The 21,251-nt window shown below is 42.4% G+C and overlaps 1 protein-coding gene and 2 long non-coding RNA genes across 4 annotated transcripts in view; 2 read left to right on the top strand and 1 right to left on the bottom strand.

Moving 5' to 3' along the window:
- Positions 1-236: 236 nt before the first annotated feature.
- jakmip2 (janus kinase and microtubule interacting protein 2) overlaps positions 237-21,251 on the bottom strand; it is a 46,884-nt gene continuing 25,869 nt past the window's right edge. Inside the window, exons 12-24 of one of the 2 annotated variants that reach the window (XM_068332124.1) lie at positions 20,146-20,229; positions 19,459-19,521; positions 17,913-18,011; positions 11,247-11,348; positions 10,939-10,992; positions 10,788-10,853; positions 10,623-10,691; positions 10,186-10,263; positions 9,927-9,977; positions 9,378-9,530; positions 5,576-5,641; positions 5,144-5,220; positions 238-367 (exon numbers count right to left, since the gene is read on the bottom strand). In XM_068332124.1, coding sequence (XP_068188225.1) covers positions 5,170-5,220; positions 5,576-5,641; positions 9,378-9,530; positions 9,927-9,977; positions 10,186-10,263; positions 10,623-10,691; positions 10,788-10,853; positions 10,939-10,992; positions 11,247-11,348; positions 17,913-18,011; positions 19,459-19,521; positions 20,146-20,229 — 936 coding nt within the window. In that variant the 3' untranslated portion in view covers positions 238-367; positions 5,144-5,169. Of the gene's footprint in view, positions 368-5,143; positions 5,221-5,575; positions 5,642-9,377; positions 9,531-9,926; positions 9,978-10,185; positions 10,264-10,622; positions 10,692-10,787; positions 10,854-10,938; positions 10,993-11,246; positions 11,349-17,912; positions 18,012-19,458; positions 19,522-20,145; positions 20,230-21,251 lie in introns of both variants that reach the window. The other variant, XM_068332123.1, reaches the window with a different exon arrangement.
- Positions 6,945-13,169, top strand: LOC137606733 (uncharacterized). Its single transcript, XR_011037912.1, has 3 exons — positions 6,945-9,045; positions 9,366-9,511; positions 11,549-13,169. It is a non-coding gene; the product is annotated as an uncharacterized lncRNA (long non-coding RNA).
- Positions 13,287-17,822, top strand: LOC137606731 (uncharacterized). Its single transcript, XR_011037911.1, has 3 exons — positions 13,287-16,513; positions 16,606-16,832; positions 16,945-17,822. It is a non-coding gene; the product is annotated as an uncharacterized lncRNA (long non-coding RNA).

Here is a 21,251-nt window from a genome sequence, read left to right as displayed (position 1 = left end):
ATGGTGATGAATGACATACAGTATTATTACCCTGCATGGCAGAGAAAGCATTTCCCAGGCTTTGGTTTGAATTTGTGAAAGAATGTATGTGTACAAGAGTTTGCATACATTTGTCCATTGTAAGTCTTCTTTCTTGCAAGATGTTACAGTTACTCCTTGTGTTCAAATAATTTAATCCAAACACATAAAATACATAAGAAAATCTGAGCTGTGAACATCCATGGCCAGAACATAACACACCACCTATAATGACCACGCCAGGGATGTTATGACACTAGCAGCCACTGCTACGCATTGCCTTCCACACATTTCCAGATAATAAATAAACACTGCAGTCACAAACAAGATTCCAAAGCTGACGTGGCACCTGAAGGAAAGAGAGAGAAGGGTGACAAACAATTAATGAGGTTTGAAGTGCACAAAAAAGTTTTATATTTTTTAATATTTAAAAGTCAGCACTTATTCTGTCTCGTTCATAGTCAAGATTGAAATGGAGCATTAGAAATGAACATGTTGCATTACATACAGTGTGCCCTCGTTCTTTGCGGTTAATGTGTTTCAGGAGCCACACGCGATTAATGAATTCCGTGATAGAGCAACAAACTATTTTATTATTTACTGTAATTTAAATGTTTATGACCCCATACTGATATCAAGCCAACTTCATTCTGTATTACCTTTTCCCACTCTCTTGTCGACTGTTTGAACCACTTTTGTGTTGCACGTACAAAGTCCGAAACTCACGGAGCTGAGAGCACTTCAAGATGCCGTCAGCCAATAGAATGCTAGTATGGTATCATGTGACTGCCTACCAAAAAAATCCGCAATGAGATGAAGTCGCAAGCTTTGATGTGCGAATGCATGAGGGCACACTGTACATCCATGAATGAAACAGAAACAAAAACACAAAATCATGACAACTTTTTATTATTCATTTTAGGCAACTGGATATACAAGTACGGGGAACGGATGAATTTAAGTACCGACCCTTAAAATCAGCCCCTTAAGAGTGCTTGCAATAACTTACACACACGTTACGTTTGTTGTATGTGTGTGTGTGTGTGTGTGTATGTGTGTGTGTGTGTGTGTGTGTGTGTGTGCATCAATAGATGTGAGCATGTGTTGGTGTGTTGAGATATACAGTGGGAGGAGAATGGTGGAGAGGTTGTACATCTGTAGTACTCTTTTTTGACAAGAAACCATACTGCTGCTCACAAATGCTCACTTATGCCCTTAGTCTTGCTTCAACTACTTGTTACCATAACTTCATTGTATGGCTCATTAGCTTTATTCCTCTGTAGTTGCCACAACTCTGCACATCTCCCTTGTTCTTAAAAATGGGCACCAGCACACTTCTCCATTCCTCAGGCATCTTCTCACTATCTAAGATCCTATTGAACAACCCAGTCACAAATTCTACTGCCACCTCTCCGAGACACTTCCATACCTCCACAGGTATATCATCAGGACCAACTGCCTTTCCACCCTTCATCCTCTTCAATGGCCTCCTCACTTCATCCTGACTAATCTTTGCTACTTCCTGGTCCGCAACAGTCACCTCTTCTAGTCTTTGGTCTCTCTCATTTTCCAAGTTCATCAACTCTTCAAAGTACTCTTTCCATATTCCCATCACACTACTGGCACCTGTCAATAGACTTCCATCCTAAAATTCCTTAATCACCCTAACCTCCTGCACGTCCTTCCCTTCTCTGTCTCTATGTCTTGCCAACCTGTATACAGTAGATCAGTCTCTTCCTCCTTACTGTCCAACCTAGCATACAAGTCATCATAAGCCTCTTGTTTGGCCTTTGATACCTCTAGCTTCACCTTACTTCACCTTGCTTCTACTTTCCTTCCAGATGACACACCAAGTACTCTCCTACCTGTCTCCCTGATCACATTAGCTGTTGTTGTCCATTCAGCTGGAAGCACCTCCTGACCACTCAGAGCCTGTCTTAAGTCCTTCCTAAAAGTCATACAACACTCTTCCCTTTTCAGCTTCCACCATTTGTCCTCTGCTCTGCCTTTGCCCTCCTCATCTTCCTCACCACAAGAGTCATCCTACACACCACCATCCTATGCTGTTTGGCTACCCTCTCTCCTACCACCACTTTGCAGTCACGGATGTCATTCAGATTACACCGTCTACACAAGCTGTAGGCTACCTGTGTGCTCCCACCTCCACTCTTATAGGTCACCCTATGCCCATGCCTCTTCTGGAAGAAAGTATTCACTATAGCGATATATTTATTTATTTTTGTTTATTTAATATACTGTTTTGATCCCCGAAGGGAAATTAAGCATGCACACTCTAGCTAATGATTCAAACGCATGCATATATATATTAGTGTGTACAGGCCCCTGTAGCACACACACACATGAACAAGGGGGCCTGTAGGCATGCAAGGGAGGTAGAGTGGCAGGCAGCTCCATCTTGGTGCGCCTTAAATGAGCAATTTTGTAAAGGGGACGGCACCTTGCTCAAGGGCGCCTCGGCAGTGCTCCAGAGGTGAGCTGACACCTCCCACTGTCAGCTCACCTCCGGGTATTTTTTTTTGGCGGGAGCGGGAAGCAAACCGCCGATCTTGAAATCATAGGACGACCCGCTCTACCGCCCCTCCATGGGGCGGCATTGGCAAAATTAACCGCCATCTGTCCTTCTGCATACCTCTCCTGGATACCAAACCTGCCCATCACCTCCTCATCACCTGTTTGCTGCATCATTGAAGTCTGCAGCAATGACAAATCTCTCACTTCTGCATATGCTCTGCATCACTTCGTCAAAGTCCAACCAGAATTTATCCTTCTCGTCCAGCTCACATCCAACCTGTGGAGCACACCCACTAACAACATTGAACATCACACTTTCTTTTTCTAGCTTCAGACTCATCACTCTAAACACTCTTTTTACCTCCAGGACATTCCTAACAAACTCCTCCGTCAAGACAACTCCTTATCCATTTCTCTTCCTATCTACACCATGATACAGTAGAACAGCTTAAACCCTGCTCTTAAACTTCTAACCTTGCTACCTTCCCACCTGGTATCCTGGACACGCAGTGTGTCTACTTTCCTCCTCATGTTAACCAACTCTTTACCTTTTCCTGTCATAGTTCCAACATTCAACATCCCTACTCTCAATCCTATACTCCTGGCGTTCCTCTTCTCTCTCTTCCTCCAGACAAACTTTCCTCCTCTCCGTCTTCGCCCACAGTAGTCCAATTTCCACTGGCACCCTGTAGGTGAACAGCACCGATGGTGGTTGTTGTTAACCCGGGCCTCGACCAATCCAGTATGGAAGTTATATGTTTGATTTGCATGTTTGATTTGGTAAAGGTTTTATATCGGATGCCCTTCCTGACACAACCCACTGTATTTATCCGGGCTTGGGACCGGCACAATAAAACACTGGCTTGTGTCCTCTTGCAGCTACCTTAATTAATACTTTAATATTATTGCAGTAATTACCACAAGTATTCAGATGTTTTATTCAAATAAAAAAGCTTTACTAATTTGTAAAATGTTCTGTGCTACAATTTAACTCGCTACACTAAAAGTAAATATATTCTATACAAATGCCTAAAATAAAAGTACCTATGGTGTAAAATGGCTCATCAAATTAGCCATAAGATAAGAGATGCACTAAGTAGTATCAACAGGTTGTAGCTATTTTCATCAACTTTTACGTTGCTGTATAGTGTAATCTATAACAACATCGATGGTTGATTTATGATTACCATTTTATTAATCTTGAACTATACTATACAGTCCATTGTTTTGAATGTACACTAACTGAGCTAAAAAAAAAAACAAGTCACCACTTGGCTGATAAACATAATACAGTACTATGCTAAAGCACAAAAGTTATTTTTCTGGAGTTGGAAGAGACTAAAACAGAGCATAATTATAGCATAGACTTATTCTTCTGGTCCAAGAAACAGAAAGCTGCTGGACTTATAGACCAGCAACTGTCTGCTAACATGTATTATCACTATTGCACAAATATCTCTCCCTCCACATACTTCACCTCAACCTCTTGCTCATATAACTGTTACACTAAAATTGTTCTGTTCACAACGAAGGGCAAACCTGACATATGGCTTCTGACAAGTCCATTCTGAGTTCAGGTGAATGCTAATTGAGTGTGATACTAATCTATCAGTGTTTTAGCAATTAGTATGCACAGAACTTCAGTTTTGAATAATGTCAAAGGTAAAAAAGTGTTCAATGTTTAATAGAAAGGGTTTAGGGGTGAGAATGTGCATACACTTGCGCAAGCTGGGGTTGATGTTGTGCGCTTTATGGGTCAAGTTTCAATTACTGTGTATTTTTTTAAATTTTAGACTGTAAGCAAGTGTAGAAAACAGACAAATTCATTAGGTGATAATATTTGTTCTGCTGCCCCCAGGTTGTTGGAAAGGCAAATGCAGGTTAAAGGAAAAGATTAACTGCTGAGATTTACAAGTCAAGTCAAATTAGAAAACAGAATAAAATGAGAACTTATAAACCCTTTGAAAAAATATGCATAGTTTAAAAAAATCAGTGGTGATAACAAACAAGTACAAAAGATATGCTGTTGGCATTTTTTGCCTTCTGGATTTTGCAGCTCAGTAATAAATACATGTATATGGAGAAACATGAATTCAACACATATAAATCAGTAGATTGGAATCAAAGACAAACAAAAGAGGACAGCTGATTGTTTCCAGGTGAACACAAGGAAAAACTTTCATTACACAATAAATGTACAGTTGTGACACCCAGTTTTCACATTATGGATTAAAATTGAAAATTTTCAAAAATATAGTTAAAAGTTATTTCTAAAGGTTTCATTTTATGGACATAATAGGTCAGCACCAAATCAGATCACTTTAGAACTATTTCAAAAGCTCTAATCAACTGTTCTACTGTAATCTACTATTTAATTTTATTGTCCAGGTCTGTGGATTCACACAAAAAATGCATCTTGACTAAGAGCTTGTGAAGGACAGTTAAGATTTTATAGCTGGAGCTTTCCCAGATTTGGCTTTGCTGAATGCGCAAACCCAAAACTCCCAAAACTTGCTGTACAGGTGCTGCTTTAATAGAGAAATATTTGACGTCAGAAGAGACACGGTTTCTACTCAAATGTATGGGGACTCACCTCTGGTACAGGACATGTCAAAGACTTCAAGGCCAGAGGATGAAGGCAAGAGAAAAGAACAAGAACAGAAATAGAAACTAAGGAAATAAATAAGGAAAGGAGGAAAGAAAGAAAGCAAGAAAATGTTAGAACACTCAAGACATGTTAGTAACAGCAGAAAGAAACAGGTTCAGTGTACAGAGGAATTTAACTGTACCTATTGAAACATAACTAAATGCACATTGTGTGAGATTTTTATTGCAAGAGCAATTTGCATAACATGAATGGAAAAGGTTATAGTATTTTCTGTCTACTCTAAAAACTAATTTCATTATTGATTACACATTACTGATTATACAGTTTGAAAGACCCCTTCACCCTTATGTTTGAGCCGCTGCTTATTCAATCTACATACAGTAATTTCTATACAGAAAGACATCAAGAATGTTTCACCTTTTCTTCCAAGTCTTTAATCTGCCTCCTCTGGATTTCTGTCTTGTCTTCAAGGTCACGAATTCTCTGTAAGGATTGAGAGAAGAAACAGAAAACTCTCTTTGTTTTGCTGAACAACATTTCCAATTCATTTCAAATGGGGGGTAAGTCCTAAGCCCCAAAAGTATGCTAGCCAATCTCAGCGTAGCGTATCTCTGACCAGCTTCCTACATGCTTTGGAAAGGTCATTCAATACCTCCTCTTGCTTGAAAGAATTGAACAGTTTCATGGCCTGGGGGACTAAAAAGCTCCTCACTCTGTTGGTGGAGAAGGACAGAGACAGCAAATTGCTTCTGAACATGTTTGTTTGTTCAGGTCTGTCTCTACTGCTGGTAAAATGAAGTCCTCCTTATACTACCGTGACATACAATGTACACAAGTTCTTCGGATCCAAACCCTATAGAAATACTCGTGTATCCTCTATGTGGTGGTTAATTTACAGGGTAATTTGTATTCTTTCGTTTCCAAGCTTTTTATTTGATTTTACTTTAAGTTAAAGCAGCCTTTAAACACATATTTAAGTTTGATTTTTTTCACATCTCACATTTCAACATTTCTTCATTGATAATTTAGTTCAAATGATGTGCCCGACACCAGCTCTAACAGAGTAGCTGAGGCTTACAATGAAAACACAGGGCTTAGTGAAGCGTCGCTTCTCTGATATGGATATACAGTGGTACCTCTACTTACCAATGTCTCTGCATACGAAATTTTCTACTTACGAAATGCCTCAACAGGAAAATATTGCCTCTTCTTACGAAAGAAATTTCGTGTTACAAAAGATAAAAATACCTTTGGGAGCTGCTACTCACAGCTCCCAAAGGTTCCTGAACGCAACATTCTTATAGCTGCTCTGCCATTGGCTATTACCTATTATTATTTATTATTGGCTATTATTTATTATTCTCTCTGGTGGGTTATTATTTATTACTCTTTCTATTTGGTATTGGCATTACTTTCTGTGCATCTTTTCTTTCTGTGTACGTACTGTGCTGTGTGTAATGTGATGGAGAAACTAATTTCCCTGATGGAACTTCTTGAAGGGATGAATGAAGTCCCACTCTACTGTCTACTCTACCTAGCATCTTCCTGGCATTCCATTGGCTAAGACGGACCTCTGTGTGTAGCTAGATAGGTGTCAATGCTGTCATTCAGCCCTTGATCCATTTGCGAGCAGGATGATGATCTGCTCTGAGCGAGTTTCTTATGCTTAATTTTGCGTTTTTTTCTATGTTTCTGTGTATATTATTTTAACATAAATTTAGATAATGTATAGTAATATGCTAGTGTACTCAAGGGAGGAGTTGATGTCCATGAGGGTCAAGGGAGACCCAGCAACACGCGATCTCATCCCAGCCGAGCTCCGACGGAGATATCGCGGATGCCGAGCGGGTCGCGTTGAAAGGACTAGACTAATGGCTAGAGCCGCTAACCGGAGGCGAGTCAAGCCCTCCGTTCCCTCCGTCATCATGGGGTACATGAACTCGCTACCGAACAAGTTGGACGAACTGACGGCGCTGTGCAGGACTGAACAGTGCTACCGGGAGACCAGCTTGTTTGTGTTCTCTGAGATGTGGCTAACTGGTGACGTGCCAGACACTAATGTCGGACTAAACGGCTTCTCCTCCGTACAAGCGGACCGGGACACGAACACCGCCGGTGAGAAGAAAGGAGGTGGATTAATCATCTATACCAACAATAGATGGTGCCATCCGGGACATGTGACTGTGAAATCAACACTGTGTAACCACGATCTGGAGCTAACAGCTGTTAGCATCAGACCCTACTACCTGGCCTGAATTTTGACCTGAATTTTGACCTGAATTTGACCTGAATTTTGACACGTTATTGTCCTCGCCGTCTACATCCCTCCACGCGCGGACCCTGAGACTGCACGAGAAACCATCTGTGGCACCACCTCCGCTCTTTGGACCCGGCACCCGGAGGCGCTCGTCATTATCACCGGTGACTTTAATCACGTCACCTTGGACTCATCTCTGCCCACAATGGTCCAGTGTGTAGACTGCCCCACACAGAAGGACAGAACCATTGATCTGTTCTACACTAATGCTAAGGAGGCATACACTGCCACCCCCCTCCCTCCACTAGGTAAATCAGACCACAACCTAGTGTACCTACAGCCCACCTATATCCCGCTGGTGAAACGGCTGCCAGCAACAACACGACAGGTCAGGAGGTGGTCCCCGGAAGCAGAGGAAACGCTGAGGGACTGCTTCCAGACCACCAACTGGGATGTCATCGTGGGTTCACACGGGGAGGTCATTGAGGGGGCTGCTCAGTGTTTTACAGATTACATGAACTTCTGTGTGGACACCGTGGCCCCTGTCAGGACAGTCAGGTGTTACCCCAACAACAAACCCTGGGTAACAAAGGAAGGCAAGGCTGTCCTGAACAGAAAGAAGCGGGCGTTCAGGAGCAAGAACGAAGAGGAGATGAAGAAGGCCCAGCAGGAAGTGAGACTGCCTGAGGAAGGCCAAGGATGCGTACGGGAGGAAGCTGGAGAAGCAGCTGGGGCGCAACCAGGTGCGGGAGGTCATGAATGGGATGAGAACCATCGCCGGACACGGGAAAGGGCGCAGCACTGTGGTAGGGAACAGTGAACGAGCGAATGAACTAAACAGCTTTTTCAATCGGTTCAGCTCCCCCATCACTCCCGGCTCCTCGTCCCAGGTCTCTCGCGGCCCTGCAGACTGCTCCACTGATGCTCTCTCCTTCTGTGCTTTCTCTCCTTCCACCCCTGCCACTTCTCCTTCCACCCCTGCCCCTGCCACTTCTCCCAAGCCCACTCCAAGAGCTGCGAAGCTCAACAGCCCCACTTCAACCACTGGACTTCCAACCTCGCCACGACTTCCTGCTCCCACCACGACCAAGACCGTCATCACTGCAGACCTGGTGACGACAACGCTGTGGAGGCTCCGTCCCTATAAGGGCCTGTAGGCATGCAAGGGGAGGTAGAGTGGCAGGCAGCTCCTTGTTGGTGCACCCCAAATGAGTAAAGGGGGCGGTGCCTTGCTGAAGGGCGCCTCAGCAGTGCTCCGGAGGTGAGCTGACACTTCACACTATCAGCTCACCTCCTGGTGTTTTTTCTGGGGGGGGGGCAGGAGCGGGGATCGAAACGCCAAATCATAGGATGACCCGCTCTACCACGCGCTCTACCACTGAGCCACTGCCGCCCCCAGGCCACTGAGCTACTGTTGCCCCCTACCGAGCCACTGCTGCCCCCTACATCTACAATGCATCTACAATCGCCACGTTATTAAAACAAAAGGAAGTTTAAGGAGTTTAAGGCATCGCGACAGTGGTTGGAGAAGTTCAAAAGGAGGACTGGAATTCACTCTGCTATTCGGAATGGTGAGGCAAGAGCGCATGAACGAAAGAGGGCAAAAAACGATGAGGACAGCAGTTAAAAGGTAAATGACCATCATTTTTATTCTTTGTTTTTTACATTATGTAAAACTGTCATTTATTGTTTAATAATCTAATTGTAACATACTGTATATTTGTTACATGTTTTGATGCATTTTTATGCTATGTAAAAGATTTCTGTCTGAATTTTGGGGGGCTTGCAACGGATTAGGGCATTTGCATGGAAAACACTTCTCTACTTACGAAATTTTCTACGTACGCAATTTTTTCCACAACCAATTAATTTCGTAAGTAGAGGTACCACTGTATTTTCATAAAAAAATTCTGCTCTCACATTCATACCATCTACCTATCACCCATTCAGACTTGGACAGACCTGATGTGCCTGGTGCAGCAGTTCCATCCTCTCCTGAAGAATCTGGCAGTCGTATTCTCGACTTTTTCTCAGCATTTGCCTCCTGAGCTTCTCCACTGCCGTCCGCAACTCATCCTTTTGAAATTCATCTAAAGGTTCGCCGTACTTTATCACCTAAAGAAAGAAAAGTGTCAGACACAGAGGATACCGTTATGTATTTTTTTTTTAAAAAGCTCTGAAAAGATGCTGTTATCTATTGTGTAACTTTTACAAAGAGTCACAGGAACTAAACCAATTTTATTTGTACTGTACAATGTCTTTTTCATCTATGTTCAGAACTACAAAGCTTCCAGTATTCATTTAAAAAACTGAATAAATGGATAAATATATACTGGGCACATGTTCCGGAAAAGTGGATTGTGCGTGATCACAAGGGTGCATTCCTCAAAGCAAATAATTAAATTATTATCAGATGTCACATCACATTTTTCAAAATGATGCTTTGATTTGATCAAAGTCAAATGTCAAAAAATGTTTTTCAAATCTGTAATGCATTATGATATGAATCACCTTGTCCTGCTGCAGGGCATTGTACAATGTTGCTTCCAATTCTTGGATTTGCTGGCAGGAAAAGAGAAAAAAGTTTTTTTATTTGATTGTACATTACAATGATAAAACCCCAAAGGCAGTTGGCATTCACGTAGCCATGACAGCCACAGCCCTTAACCCAGGTCTTCATGGAAGTCCCAATATAAATAAAAAATGAGAGACACATGACTACTTGTCCAAGGATGGACGTTAAGCTTCACTTGCACACACACATACTGACCATATAGGCCTGGTCCAGGGCTTGTTTTCTGTAGTCCAGCTCCTCCTCTAGATATCCTTTCTGCTTACAGAACATCTCCTAAACACATTAAGATGATTAATGATTAAAATATTTGGGGCATAATAGAAATTATATTACTTTTCCTGTGTGTGCAAATCTTTCAAGCTGTAGTCTTACTAAGTGCTGTGGTGGATGTTTAAAAACTAGAAAACATTTATGTGGATTATGACTATATTCATCCCTCAAAGATGAACAATTTATCAGATTTGTTCAAACCGAGTTATTTAACTAGATCACTAGTAGGGAGAACATTGGCTGCAACTTTCATCATATCACGCTGGAGTAAAGCTGCTATAAGGACATAACTCGAGTGGTTTAAAAAGCATCATGTACATAATCAAATAGATGTTCTCCTGTACGCATATATTATGACTAACCATCTCTATCTCCAGGTCCATCATCTTCTGATGGAGTGCTGCCTCAGTCCCTTCAATCTGTTGAATCCACTACAGAACAACAAATAGTAAATCATGAGCTGCCACAAATTAGTCAGTGTGATTCTGTTTCAGTGGTGTCATTTTTACGTTTTATTAGAGACTCACCTTCTCAGCTAGTGACAAAACAGTGCTAGCCTGAATGATGGCTACTTGCTCCTCATTTCTTAAGTTCTGAGGAGAAAAAAGGGGAGGGGGGTATTAATAATGAGCTTGTTCTTGTATTATTTGTTCATATGTTGAATTCTGAATGATTCACCCCGTTGTCCCCAAGGATATCTAGAAGTTTAATGAGATCTGGTATGCACACATCCTGTGAAGAAAACAATAAACATCAGAACCATAGGATTACACAATTCTTTAAAATAACGTAGACATCAAATATTCATACAGAATGTAGTAACAAATCTAAAAACTGGCAGGTATCAATAACAAAAACAACAACAATAATAATAATAATAACAAAATGCAAATTTCAGAGCAACATTGGAATCCCTTTCATAAAGCATAGAACATAGTAAAGATTATCATAAATTACTAATTTATAGCAGATAACTACTTGCATACCTTGACACCCTCTTTCATACAATAGATCTGCAGTGCACTCACTCCCTCAGAGAAGGGATGCATTCTGAGATGGTTGAATGGAGGGGACCTCCTCTCACGCTCCTATCACAAAAGACATAAATATTTTGTTACGCAAAGAAAAAAATGGAATGTTACGTAAAGAAAAAAATAACTTTGTTACGTAAGAAAAAACTAACGCAGAAGGCGATAGGGTTAGAAGGTGTTAAAATCCTCCACTTTCTTGATCCCTTCTCCCTGTACTCTGTCTTACTGCGGCTAACCTTCATTCCTCTCCTTTCCAGGACAAACCTCCACCTCTCTAGCTTCTCCTCCACCTGTTCCCTGCTCTCACTGCAGATCACAATGTCATCTGCAAACATCATAGTCTATCGGGATTCCTGTCTAACCTCGTCTGTCAGCCTGACCATCACCATAGCGAACAAGAAAGGGCTCAGAGCAGTCCCACCTCCACCTTGAACTTCTGTGTCACACCTATAGCACACCTCACCATTGTCTTACAGTCCTCATACATGTCCTGCACTGCTCTAACATACTTCTCTGCCACTCCAGACGTCCTCATACAATACCACAGTTCTTCTCTGGGCACCCTGTCATAAGCTTTCTTCAGATCTACAAAAACACAATGAAGATCCGTTTGGCCTTCTCTGTACTTCTCTATCAACATCCTCAAAGCAATTACTGCATCTGTAGTACTCTTTATTGACATGAAACCATACTGCTGCTCACAAATGCTCATTTCTGCCCTTAGTCTACTCCTTCCCATAACTTCATTGTATGGCTCATCAGCTTTATTCCTCTGTAGTTACCACAACTCTGCACATCTCCCTTGTTCTTAAAAATGGGCACCAGCACACTTATCCTTCATTCCTCGGGTATCTTCTCACTATCTAAGATCCTATTGAACAACCCAGTCAGAATCTCTACTGCCACCTCTCCTAGACACTTCCAAACCTCTACAGGTATATCATCAGGACCGAGTGCCTTTCCACTCTTCATCCTCTTCAATGCCCTCCTCACTTCATCCTGACTAATCTTTGCTACTTCCTGGTCCACAACAGTCACCTTTTCTAGTCTCTCTCATTTTCTACGGTCATCAACTCTTCAAAACACTCTTTCCATCTTCCCATCACACTACTGCCACCTGTCAATAGACTTCCATCCTGAAAGTCCTTAATCACCCTAACCTCCTACACGCCCTTCCCTTCTGTCTCTCTGTCTTGCCAACCTGTAATGATTAGTCTCTCCCTCCTTACTGTCCAACCCAGCATACAAATCATCATAAGCCCCTTGTTTGGCCTTTGCTACCTCTACCTTAACCTTATGTTGTATCTCCCTGTACTCCTGTCTACTCTCCTCAGTCTTCTCAGTGTCCCACTTCACCTTAGCTAATTTCTTTCTCTTTATACACTCCTGTACCTCCTCATTCCACCACCAAGTCTCCTTATCTTCTTTCCTTCCAGATGACACACCAAGTACTCTCCTACCTGTCTCCCTGATCACATTAGCTGTAGTTGTCCAGTCATCTGGCAGCACCTCCTGACCACCCAGAGCCTGTCTTAACTCCATCCTAAAAGTCATGTATCACTCTTTTTCAGCTTCCACCATTTCTTCCTCTGCTTTGCTTTTGTCCTCTTCATCTTCCTCACCACCACAGTCATCCTATACACCAGCGGTTCCCAAACTTTTCAGTCCGCGCACCCACTTCTACCTCCCGACTTAGCTTACGCACCCCCAATGCCCAAAACATGAAAAAAAAGAAAGAAAAGGCGTAGTCTTTATAGCCATATAGGTATCAAGTTTAATAATAATAATAAGTTATTACTATGTAACAAATAGGCATATTTAACAAACTAACAGTTATTATATGCTAACAAATATAGAAAGAATCACAAAGAATCAAAATAAAATAGGCCGAAGTTCAACATGTTTTGTGAAAAGAACAAAAACATTATCGGGGGGCGGGGGGGGGGGGCAATTGCAGTAATACGGCCCGATCCACAGAGAGAGAGAGAGCTGGAGTGGAGGAGAGAGGGAGAGAGAGAAAGAGCGTTATTGACCTGGTAGTGTGCCACGGTTTTTTTTTCTGTGTTATTTTATTAAAATTAGAACGTGCAATGCATTGTAAAATACTTACCCACTTTAATGTGAAGGATGGGCCTGCGTCTCTGCACAAAGCTCTGTGAAGTTTGGCTCAATGGAGGACAGTTTAATGCGCATATCCTTTTCGACAGCATTTAGTCTTTGGCGATATTTTGTTTTCACTGCCATGAGAGCGGAAAATCCTGCCTCGCAAAGATAGGTTGTTGCAAAAGGCATCAAAACTCTCAAGGCTTGCTTTGCCAGGACCGGGTATGCTGTCATTACCTCGGTCCAGAAGTCTACGAGTGGCTTTCGCTTGAAATGCAGCTGCAGCGCTCTGTCGGATGTTACGTCAATCAGCTGTTCTTGCTGCTGAAGTGACAGCTGTAGGACAGGGAGGGACACTTCATAGGGGTTGCGAATCTACGCATGAGATTCGTCCATGGATGGGAAATATTTCCGCAGCTGCTCGGCAAGGTGTTTGAGGTGTTCAGTTATGATTGTTTTTACATGATCACCCACGACAAGGTCGTTTGCCTCCAAAAACTCATGTGGGGAAACACAAGACTACGTTGCTACTCACACAGCTCACCCAGAAACGTAGCTTTTTTATCACAGCTTTGGTCTTGTCCTGAGTGTTGAACAGGGTGACACTGACCCCCTGAAGACTCAAATTCAGTTCATTCAGAACCGAAAATATGTCAGCTAGATAGGCGGGTTTCTGCAGAAAATCCTCATCATGCAGATTGGAGGCCAGATGAAAGGGGTTGTCTTCAAAAAATTGCTGAAGTTCATGTCGCAGTTCAAAGAGCCTTGTCAACACTTTTCCTCGTGACAACCAACGCACTTCAGTGTGCAAAAGCAATGTTCTGTGTTCACTGCCCATTTCGTTGCAAAGTAGTGTGAACAGCCTTGAATTTAGCGGACGAGCTTTAATGAAGTTCACCAGTTTCACCGCATCATTGAGGGTGGAAAGTAGATCCCCTGGCATGTTTTTGGCTGCGAGGGACTCCCTGTGAATACTGCAGTGTAACCAGTGAATAGATGGACATACTTTCCTGATGTGAGCTATCAGCCCTGTGTGCTTCCCTGTCATTGCCTTTGCTCCATCTGTGCATATTCCCACGCAATAGCGTCCAGTCGATTTCATGGGACCTCATAAAATCCTCAATTAATTTGAAGATTTCCTCTCCTGTTGCTCGGGTAGTGAGCGGCCGACAGAACAAAAAATCCTCCTTCACTGTGCCTTCAAAGATGTAGCGAATGTAAACCAACAGATTCGCCAGATTTGCCACATCTGTGGACTCGTCTACCTGAAGTGAATAAAACTCGCTTTTATTCACACGACTGACGAGTGTTGTGAGGATGTTTTCGGACATTGAATCGATGCGGCGTGACACAGTATTGTTGGACACCGAGATCGTGTCCAACAATTTTGCCTCTTTCCCTTCAATCATGCATTGAACCATATCCTTTGCAACTGGCAAGCATACATCTTCTACAATTGTGTGAGGGAGCTACTCTGTAGCTGGCAAGATAAGAAGCCTGTAGTGCACTTTTTGAAGATCCACCACATGAATAGAACTGCAGCTGGTTTTTTCTGTTTTTCAGTTCCTCCAATTTAGCTCTGAAAAATGAAAGGGGTTTCTGACTTATACACAGATGCTTGGTGTTGAGGTGGCGGCGTAGATATGAGGGCTTAAGACTACTGTTAGACAGAACTTCACCGCACACCACACACTGTGGCTTTGGGTAGGCAACATCACCAGTCCATGTAAACCCCAGACCCAGATAGGAGTCATCGTATTTTCTCTTTCGAGTATGAGTCTCATTATGTTCTTTACCCCCTTCTCCTGATGAAGTGTCCGGGTGAGTTTTCTGTACTCTGTGCTCCTCATTTTCAGTTTCCCCTGTCTCGTCATCATCAATCTCTTTTTCCTGCTGGATTTCTTCAGCCTTGTACCCTGCACAGCTCTCAGTTGTGGCAAATGTATTCTGTCCTCTTCCATTTCTCCCAGATTTAATTCCGGACAGACTGCCCGTTTTTAACCAGTTATGCATATTATTGTTGTTGCTATCACAAGTTAGCACGTAGTTAGGAGAAAGCCAAATGCATTTTGGGGGGTTTTTTTTTTTTATTTAAAATTTTCCCAAAATGTTTTTTAATTGAAAATTACAAATGATTTCCGTGAATGAATTTAAATATTTAAACTGTTAATCCTCCACTAAAAAGTGTTTAAATTATTTATTTAATTATTTATGTATTTCAAGGTGCTCAGCTGCCATCACACTCGCGCACCCCCTAGCGGCAGCTCGCGCACCACAGGGGGTGCGCGCACCACACTTTGGGAATCCCTGCTATACACCACCATTCAATGCTGTTTGGCTACATTCTCAGCTAGATGTAGTCTACCTGTGTGGTCCTACCTCCACTCTTATAGGTCATGTTCCTGCCTCTTCTGGAAGAACGTATTTACTATAGCCACTTACATTCTTTTTGCAAAGTCACAAACCATCTGTCCTTCTGTGTTCCTCTCCTGGATACCACATCTGCCCATCACCTCCTCATCACCTCTGTTTCCTGCACCAACATGTCCATTGAAATCTGCACCAATGACAACTCTCTCACTTCTACATATAATCTGCATCACTTCGTCAAAGTCCAACCAGAATTTCTCCTTCTCCTCCTGCTCACATTCTACCTGTGGTGCATACCTGCTAACAACACTGACCATCACACCTTCGATTTCTAGCTTCAGACTCATCACTTTATCTGACGCTCTTTTTACCTCCAGGACATTCCTAACAAACTCCTCCTTCAAGATAACTCCTACTCCATTTCTTTTCCTATCTACACCATGACAGAACAACTTTAACCCTGCTCCTAAACTTCTAGTCTTGCTACCTCTACCTGGTCTCCTGGACACACAGTATATCTACCTTCCTCCTCTGCATCATGTCAATCAACCTTCTACCTTTTCCTGTCATAGTTCCAACATTCAACGTCCCTACTCTCAGTCCTACACTCTTGGCGTTCCTCTTCTCTCTCTTCCTATGAACAGACTTTCCTCCTCTCCTTCGACCAACAGCAGTCCAATTTTCAACGGCACCCTGTAGGTCAACACCACCGATGGCGGTCGTTGTTAACCCGGGCCTCGACCAATCCGGTATGGAAGTCATAGGTTTGATTCGCATGTTTGATTTGGCAAACGTTTTACGCCCGATGCCCGTCCTGATGCAACCCTCTGTATTTATCCAGGCTTGGGACCGGCACAATAAGACACTGGCTTGTGTCCTCTTGCATGTCCTAAAGTGAGGTTAGAGCCAGTCTATGTGGTGCAGCATGACAGGGCATTCTTCCGTGCCACAGTGCCACCGAAACTCTTTCATATTTGTTCAAGACTGGTGCAATTCAAATGACTGTAAGTGCAGACCTTCCAGACATGTGACAGACAAACTGGCAGCCATAAGAGAAATTTGGAACAGGTAAGAGGAGCAGCTGTCCTACTTCTACAACGCAGAGCCTGGTGTGACAATGAACAATCAGCTCTTTTTTCTCTTGACAATTGTCTGTTCTAATGTCTTCTCTCTTCCGAAGGTCTTTATCATCTCTGGTAGTATATGCCCAGCAAACTGGCAAAATACAGGATCAAGTAATGGGTTGCCTGAGTCCTACACTGCAACTGCCACAGAGGAGGTGTGTAATAAACAAGACAAGGTGATCAGAACAACCCCTGATCATCTCCCACTACATGTCAGTGCCTCAGTGTCGTCCTGGAATGTCTTTGTGATATGGAGAGAGATCAACCTCAGCTACATGCCTCACAAGCAGAACAAGAGCAGTGTGTTCCTGTCGCAGCTGGGAAAGACACTTGAGACTCCATACATCCAAGAAAGAAGTCTAGCAGAGGACCAGCAGCAAACCCAGGATCCAGTCTTTCCAGACAAGACTCAACTGTTGCCCACAAGGAAGGACTGTCAAACATATACAGTGTGTATACAGTATGTTGCCAGTGTAGGAAATATGTCTGCAAAGGCTGTGCACTGGCATACTGCCCTCCATTGTCTAAGTATGAGGGTTTATTGAAGGTGTGGACACTGCAACTGATGAAACTGGTTGTATACAGTGATGGAAGCGCAAGGATTAACTAGATTTTTCGTGTGGAGACAGCATGAGTCAATGACAGTCAGGTTTCATTGTCAGCTGACAATCATCCAGTGAGCGTTTTGACTACTTGCTGCAGGATTTTGTGTGTTTTTTTGTCCTTGATTTCACAGCTGATTTGTGCAAATATTAACAACTGCTACAAGATCCAATATTTGTACCATAAAATAAGCAATTTCTGAGAAAACTGGTTCAGTATAGCTAGAAAACCTTCCTTTGCAACCCACATGCTACACATGCATGTGCATCACTTGTTTCTATCAAAAAATAGGTGATATCTCATTTTCTGGTATATATTGAATCATGGTTTAACACAATTTAGAAAAATCTTGTCTTAATAAACAAAAATATTGAATGATGAACAATGACAAAAGCCTTGAGAAACTCTCTTTGTGACTCACCTCTAGCTCCAATATTCTAAACTCTAACAGTTCATTCTGGTCTCTGGAGTCTTGTAGTTCCTGCTGTAGTTGACTGCAGTCTGACTCCAACTTCTCCACCTGAAACAACATACGGAATCACAGAAAAAGAAAGATGGATAGCAAATAATGAGGTCTGTTTACGTTCTCAGTTATCCAAGTCAAGGCAAATCAAGAAGAGCAAAAAATTATCTACTGAACTGATTCTTTTTTTGCTCTTCTAAACATTTAGGTTGTAGCAATAAAAGGTTATGCAGTACAATGGTAAACTAGTAACTATTTTAAATGATGCTATATACTGTAGCAGCTGTTATGCCAGGTGATATAGGTAATAGATCTTCAGGCCTATATTAAGAAATTTTATTTAACATAATTCAAATAGAACTCTCTTATTTAAGACTAGACTTAAAACTTTTCTTTTTCATAAATTTTACAATTAATGGCAACTTAGGTTACTACGTTTATATTCATATAGACCTACACTGCTGGAGACTCAACATCCAGACTCACTGAGTTCCTCTCTCCTCTCCCTTCTCTCCAACCATCTCTGTTACTCCTCCTCCTCTCTGACCTCACTCTCCAAGTCTCCAATCACACCGTACTAACTAAACTTCTTCCCTGGAGTCTCTGTGCTCTATGTTCTCCAAGGTTTTTCTCAGGTTCACCCCTCATCCGCCCATCTGCTATGGACCTGCTCTTCCCATCCCACCAGTACCACCCCTAACCTAATTATCGGCTGGGGTCCGGCTTCCTTTTTCCTCCGCGCCACCATACTGTTCCACCCCTCATCCACCCATCCGCTGTGGACCATCTGCTGTGGACCTGCACCTCCCATCCACCAGTATCACCCCTCATCTAACCATCGACTGGGGTCCTGCTGCCTGTCTTCCTTGGTGTCATCTTACTTTTCCACCCCTCATCCGCCCAGCCGCCGTGGACCTTCCTCTGTGGACCTGCACCTCCGAGCCCACCAGTATCACCCCCATCTCTCCATGTGCTGTGTACCTTATCCTCCAAGCCCACCAGTACCACCCCTCAACTATCCATCGGCTGGGGTCCTGCTTCCTTTCTTCCTCCGTGCCACCATACAGTCATCCACACAGCTGTAATTGTGCCTTGACTTTAGCAACCTTAACCATATTGATACTGCCTCTATCTGGCCTATCTGTCACTCTCTCTCTGTCTCTCTCTCTCTGTCTCTCTCTGTCTGATGCTGTTCTTGTCTTCCTTTGATTTCTTTTCCACCCAACCGGTCGAGGCGGATGGCCGCCCAAAAGAGTCTGGGTCCTGCCCGGAGTTTCTTCCTCATGGAGGGAGTTTTTCCCCGCCACTGTCGCTTATGCTTGCTCTGGAGGGTTCAGTTGGGTTTCTCTGTCTGTTAAAGTGCTTTGAAATGTCTGCTGTCATGATTAAGCGCTATATAAATAAAACTTGATTGATTGATTGATTATAAAATCATTAAAGTCAGTAAATCTTAAAATACATATTTTTTTTCTAATCAAAAACCCAACAAAAGCTTGAGTCCAACCTTCTCTAAAAGCTCCTGATTCCTTCGTAAAAATAGCTGCTTCTCCTCCACCCATTTGGAGTCCTGATGGAGCAAAGACATCTTAGATGAATGTGAGGACAGAAAGGACAATGATGATGATGACCAAGTGAAGTATTTAGTGCATACATTAATCAGTTTTCATTATCTTCATATTCAATTTACAGCATGTTCATAAGGTTCATAATTTAACATATTAGGCATACTACATTTCATACGCAATCTACCGGTATATACCCACTCCAAAGTAAAGTCTGTGTGTGTGTGTGTGTGTGTGTGTGTGTGTGTGTGTAATACTATGGAGTATTATGTAAGATGTATACTGTAGATTCAAACAGTTTACATACTGCAATAAATTAAATTCACAAGAAGATACCTCTTGCTTGAATTATTTATTTTTAGCAATATACTGTAATTGTACAATACAGTAAGAACCTTAAAATAGTCTAATTTGTTGCTGCCAGTCAATTACTGTGAATGTGGTATTTGATGGTATTTGGTATGGTTAAGTGCCAAAAAAAAAAGTTATGGCCCTTTGTCTTAGTGTGTGTGTGTGTGTGTGTGTGTGTGTGTGTGTGTGTGTGTGTGTGTGTGTGTGTGTGTGTGTGTGTGTGTGTGTGTGTGTGTGTGTGTTCAGCTTTTATTCATACATATACTCTCCTGTCCTACCTGTCCCTTCATGGTCAGCTCCTTCTCAAGGTCATCTATTTTGGCTCTATACCTGAGAACATCTGCTTGGAGCTGCTCATGAGCCTGAAACATTCACATAAGGTACATTAATTGGAACCTGTTTCACTCTTTCTCAAGTGAGGGTAATGCTGGAATTTCAAGAGGTGTGTGTGATTTATAAAGGATCATGCATTTGCGCATGTGCCTGTTTTTCCATCACAACCACAGCTAATGTCACATACTACTGGACCCAAAGTTAAAGCACACAGGATGGACATATGACCATGGTTTGAATTGCATTCTATTATATCTAAATATGTACTGATAGCTCTTGTGGTTTAGGATGTGTATCCTTCCTAATCTCTTTGTTGAAAAGTCAACTGCACTTTGTAGAGGGAAAAAATTGAAGTCATTTGGCCTCTCATCTAGAAGTCATCTTCAGTTCTGAACAGATGGTGGGGATTTCCAGATATTTAACCTAATGGAAGTCATCAAGGTCTTTAAGCAATGATTAAAACCCTTATAACCCAGTCATACATGTTTCAGCAATGGAAATGGAGGCCTTCAAATCACGAAGGATAAGTTACCTGAAAATTGCTCAGATGATGGTTGAGATGTTTGATCCCTACAATCATACAAATTGATGATATGAAAATGATATTTAAGCTAACTGGGGAGGGAACACTAAACTGCTTCAGAACTGTATTGAAGACCTCCTTCTCTATTGAGGGATGACTGCTCCAGTTTGACATACATTAGGTGAGTTATTTGACTCCATTCCCATACCCTAATGTTTGGCCAATATATGTTGTTATCTTTGAACAAATGGCCCTTATCCTTGTGCACTTGGACACCTGTGTCCTGCCTTAAGCTGTTAAACCTCATGTCATCCACTTGTGGAGTGGGTGTTTTATTTACGTAATATATGTCTGGCCAGTCCTCACTCCAGTGAGATGCAGAAATTTGTTGGGAATTTCTTTTTAACCATGGAAATAAGAACAAAGCGCATCTGCTTACACAGACATTGGTAGCACAACACTTAGTCCTTGTCTACCACAGTTTTCTAAACATAGAAGTACAGAGCATGCAAAACACATAGATAACTG

This window comes from Antennarius striatus, chromosome 13 (assembly GCF_040054535.1).
Source record: "Antennarius striatus isolate MH-2024 chromosome 13, ASM4005453v1, whole genome shotgun sequence".
Classification (NCBI taxonomy): domain Eukaryota; kingdom Metazoa; phylum Chordata; class Actinopteri; order Lophiiformes; family Antennariidae; genus Antennarius; species Antennarius striatus.
The sequence above is the reverse complement of the archived record's forward strand: the minus strand, read 5'-3'. Positions and strand labels throughout refer to the sequence as shown.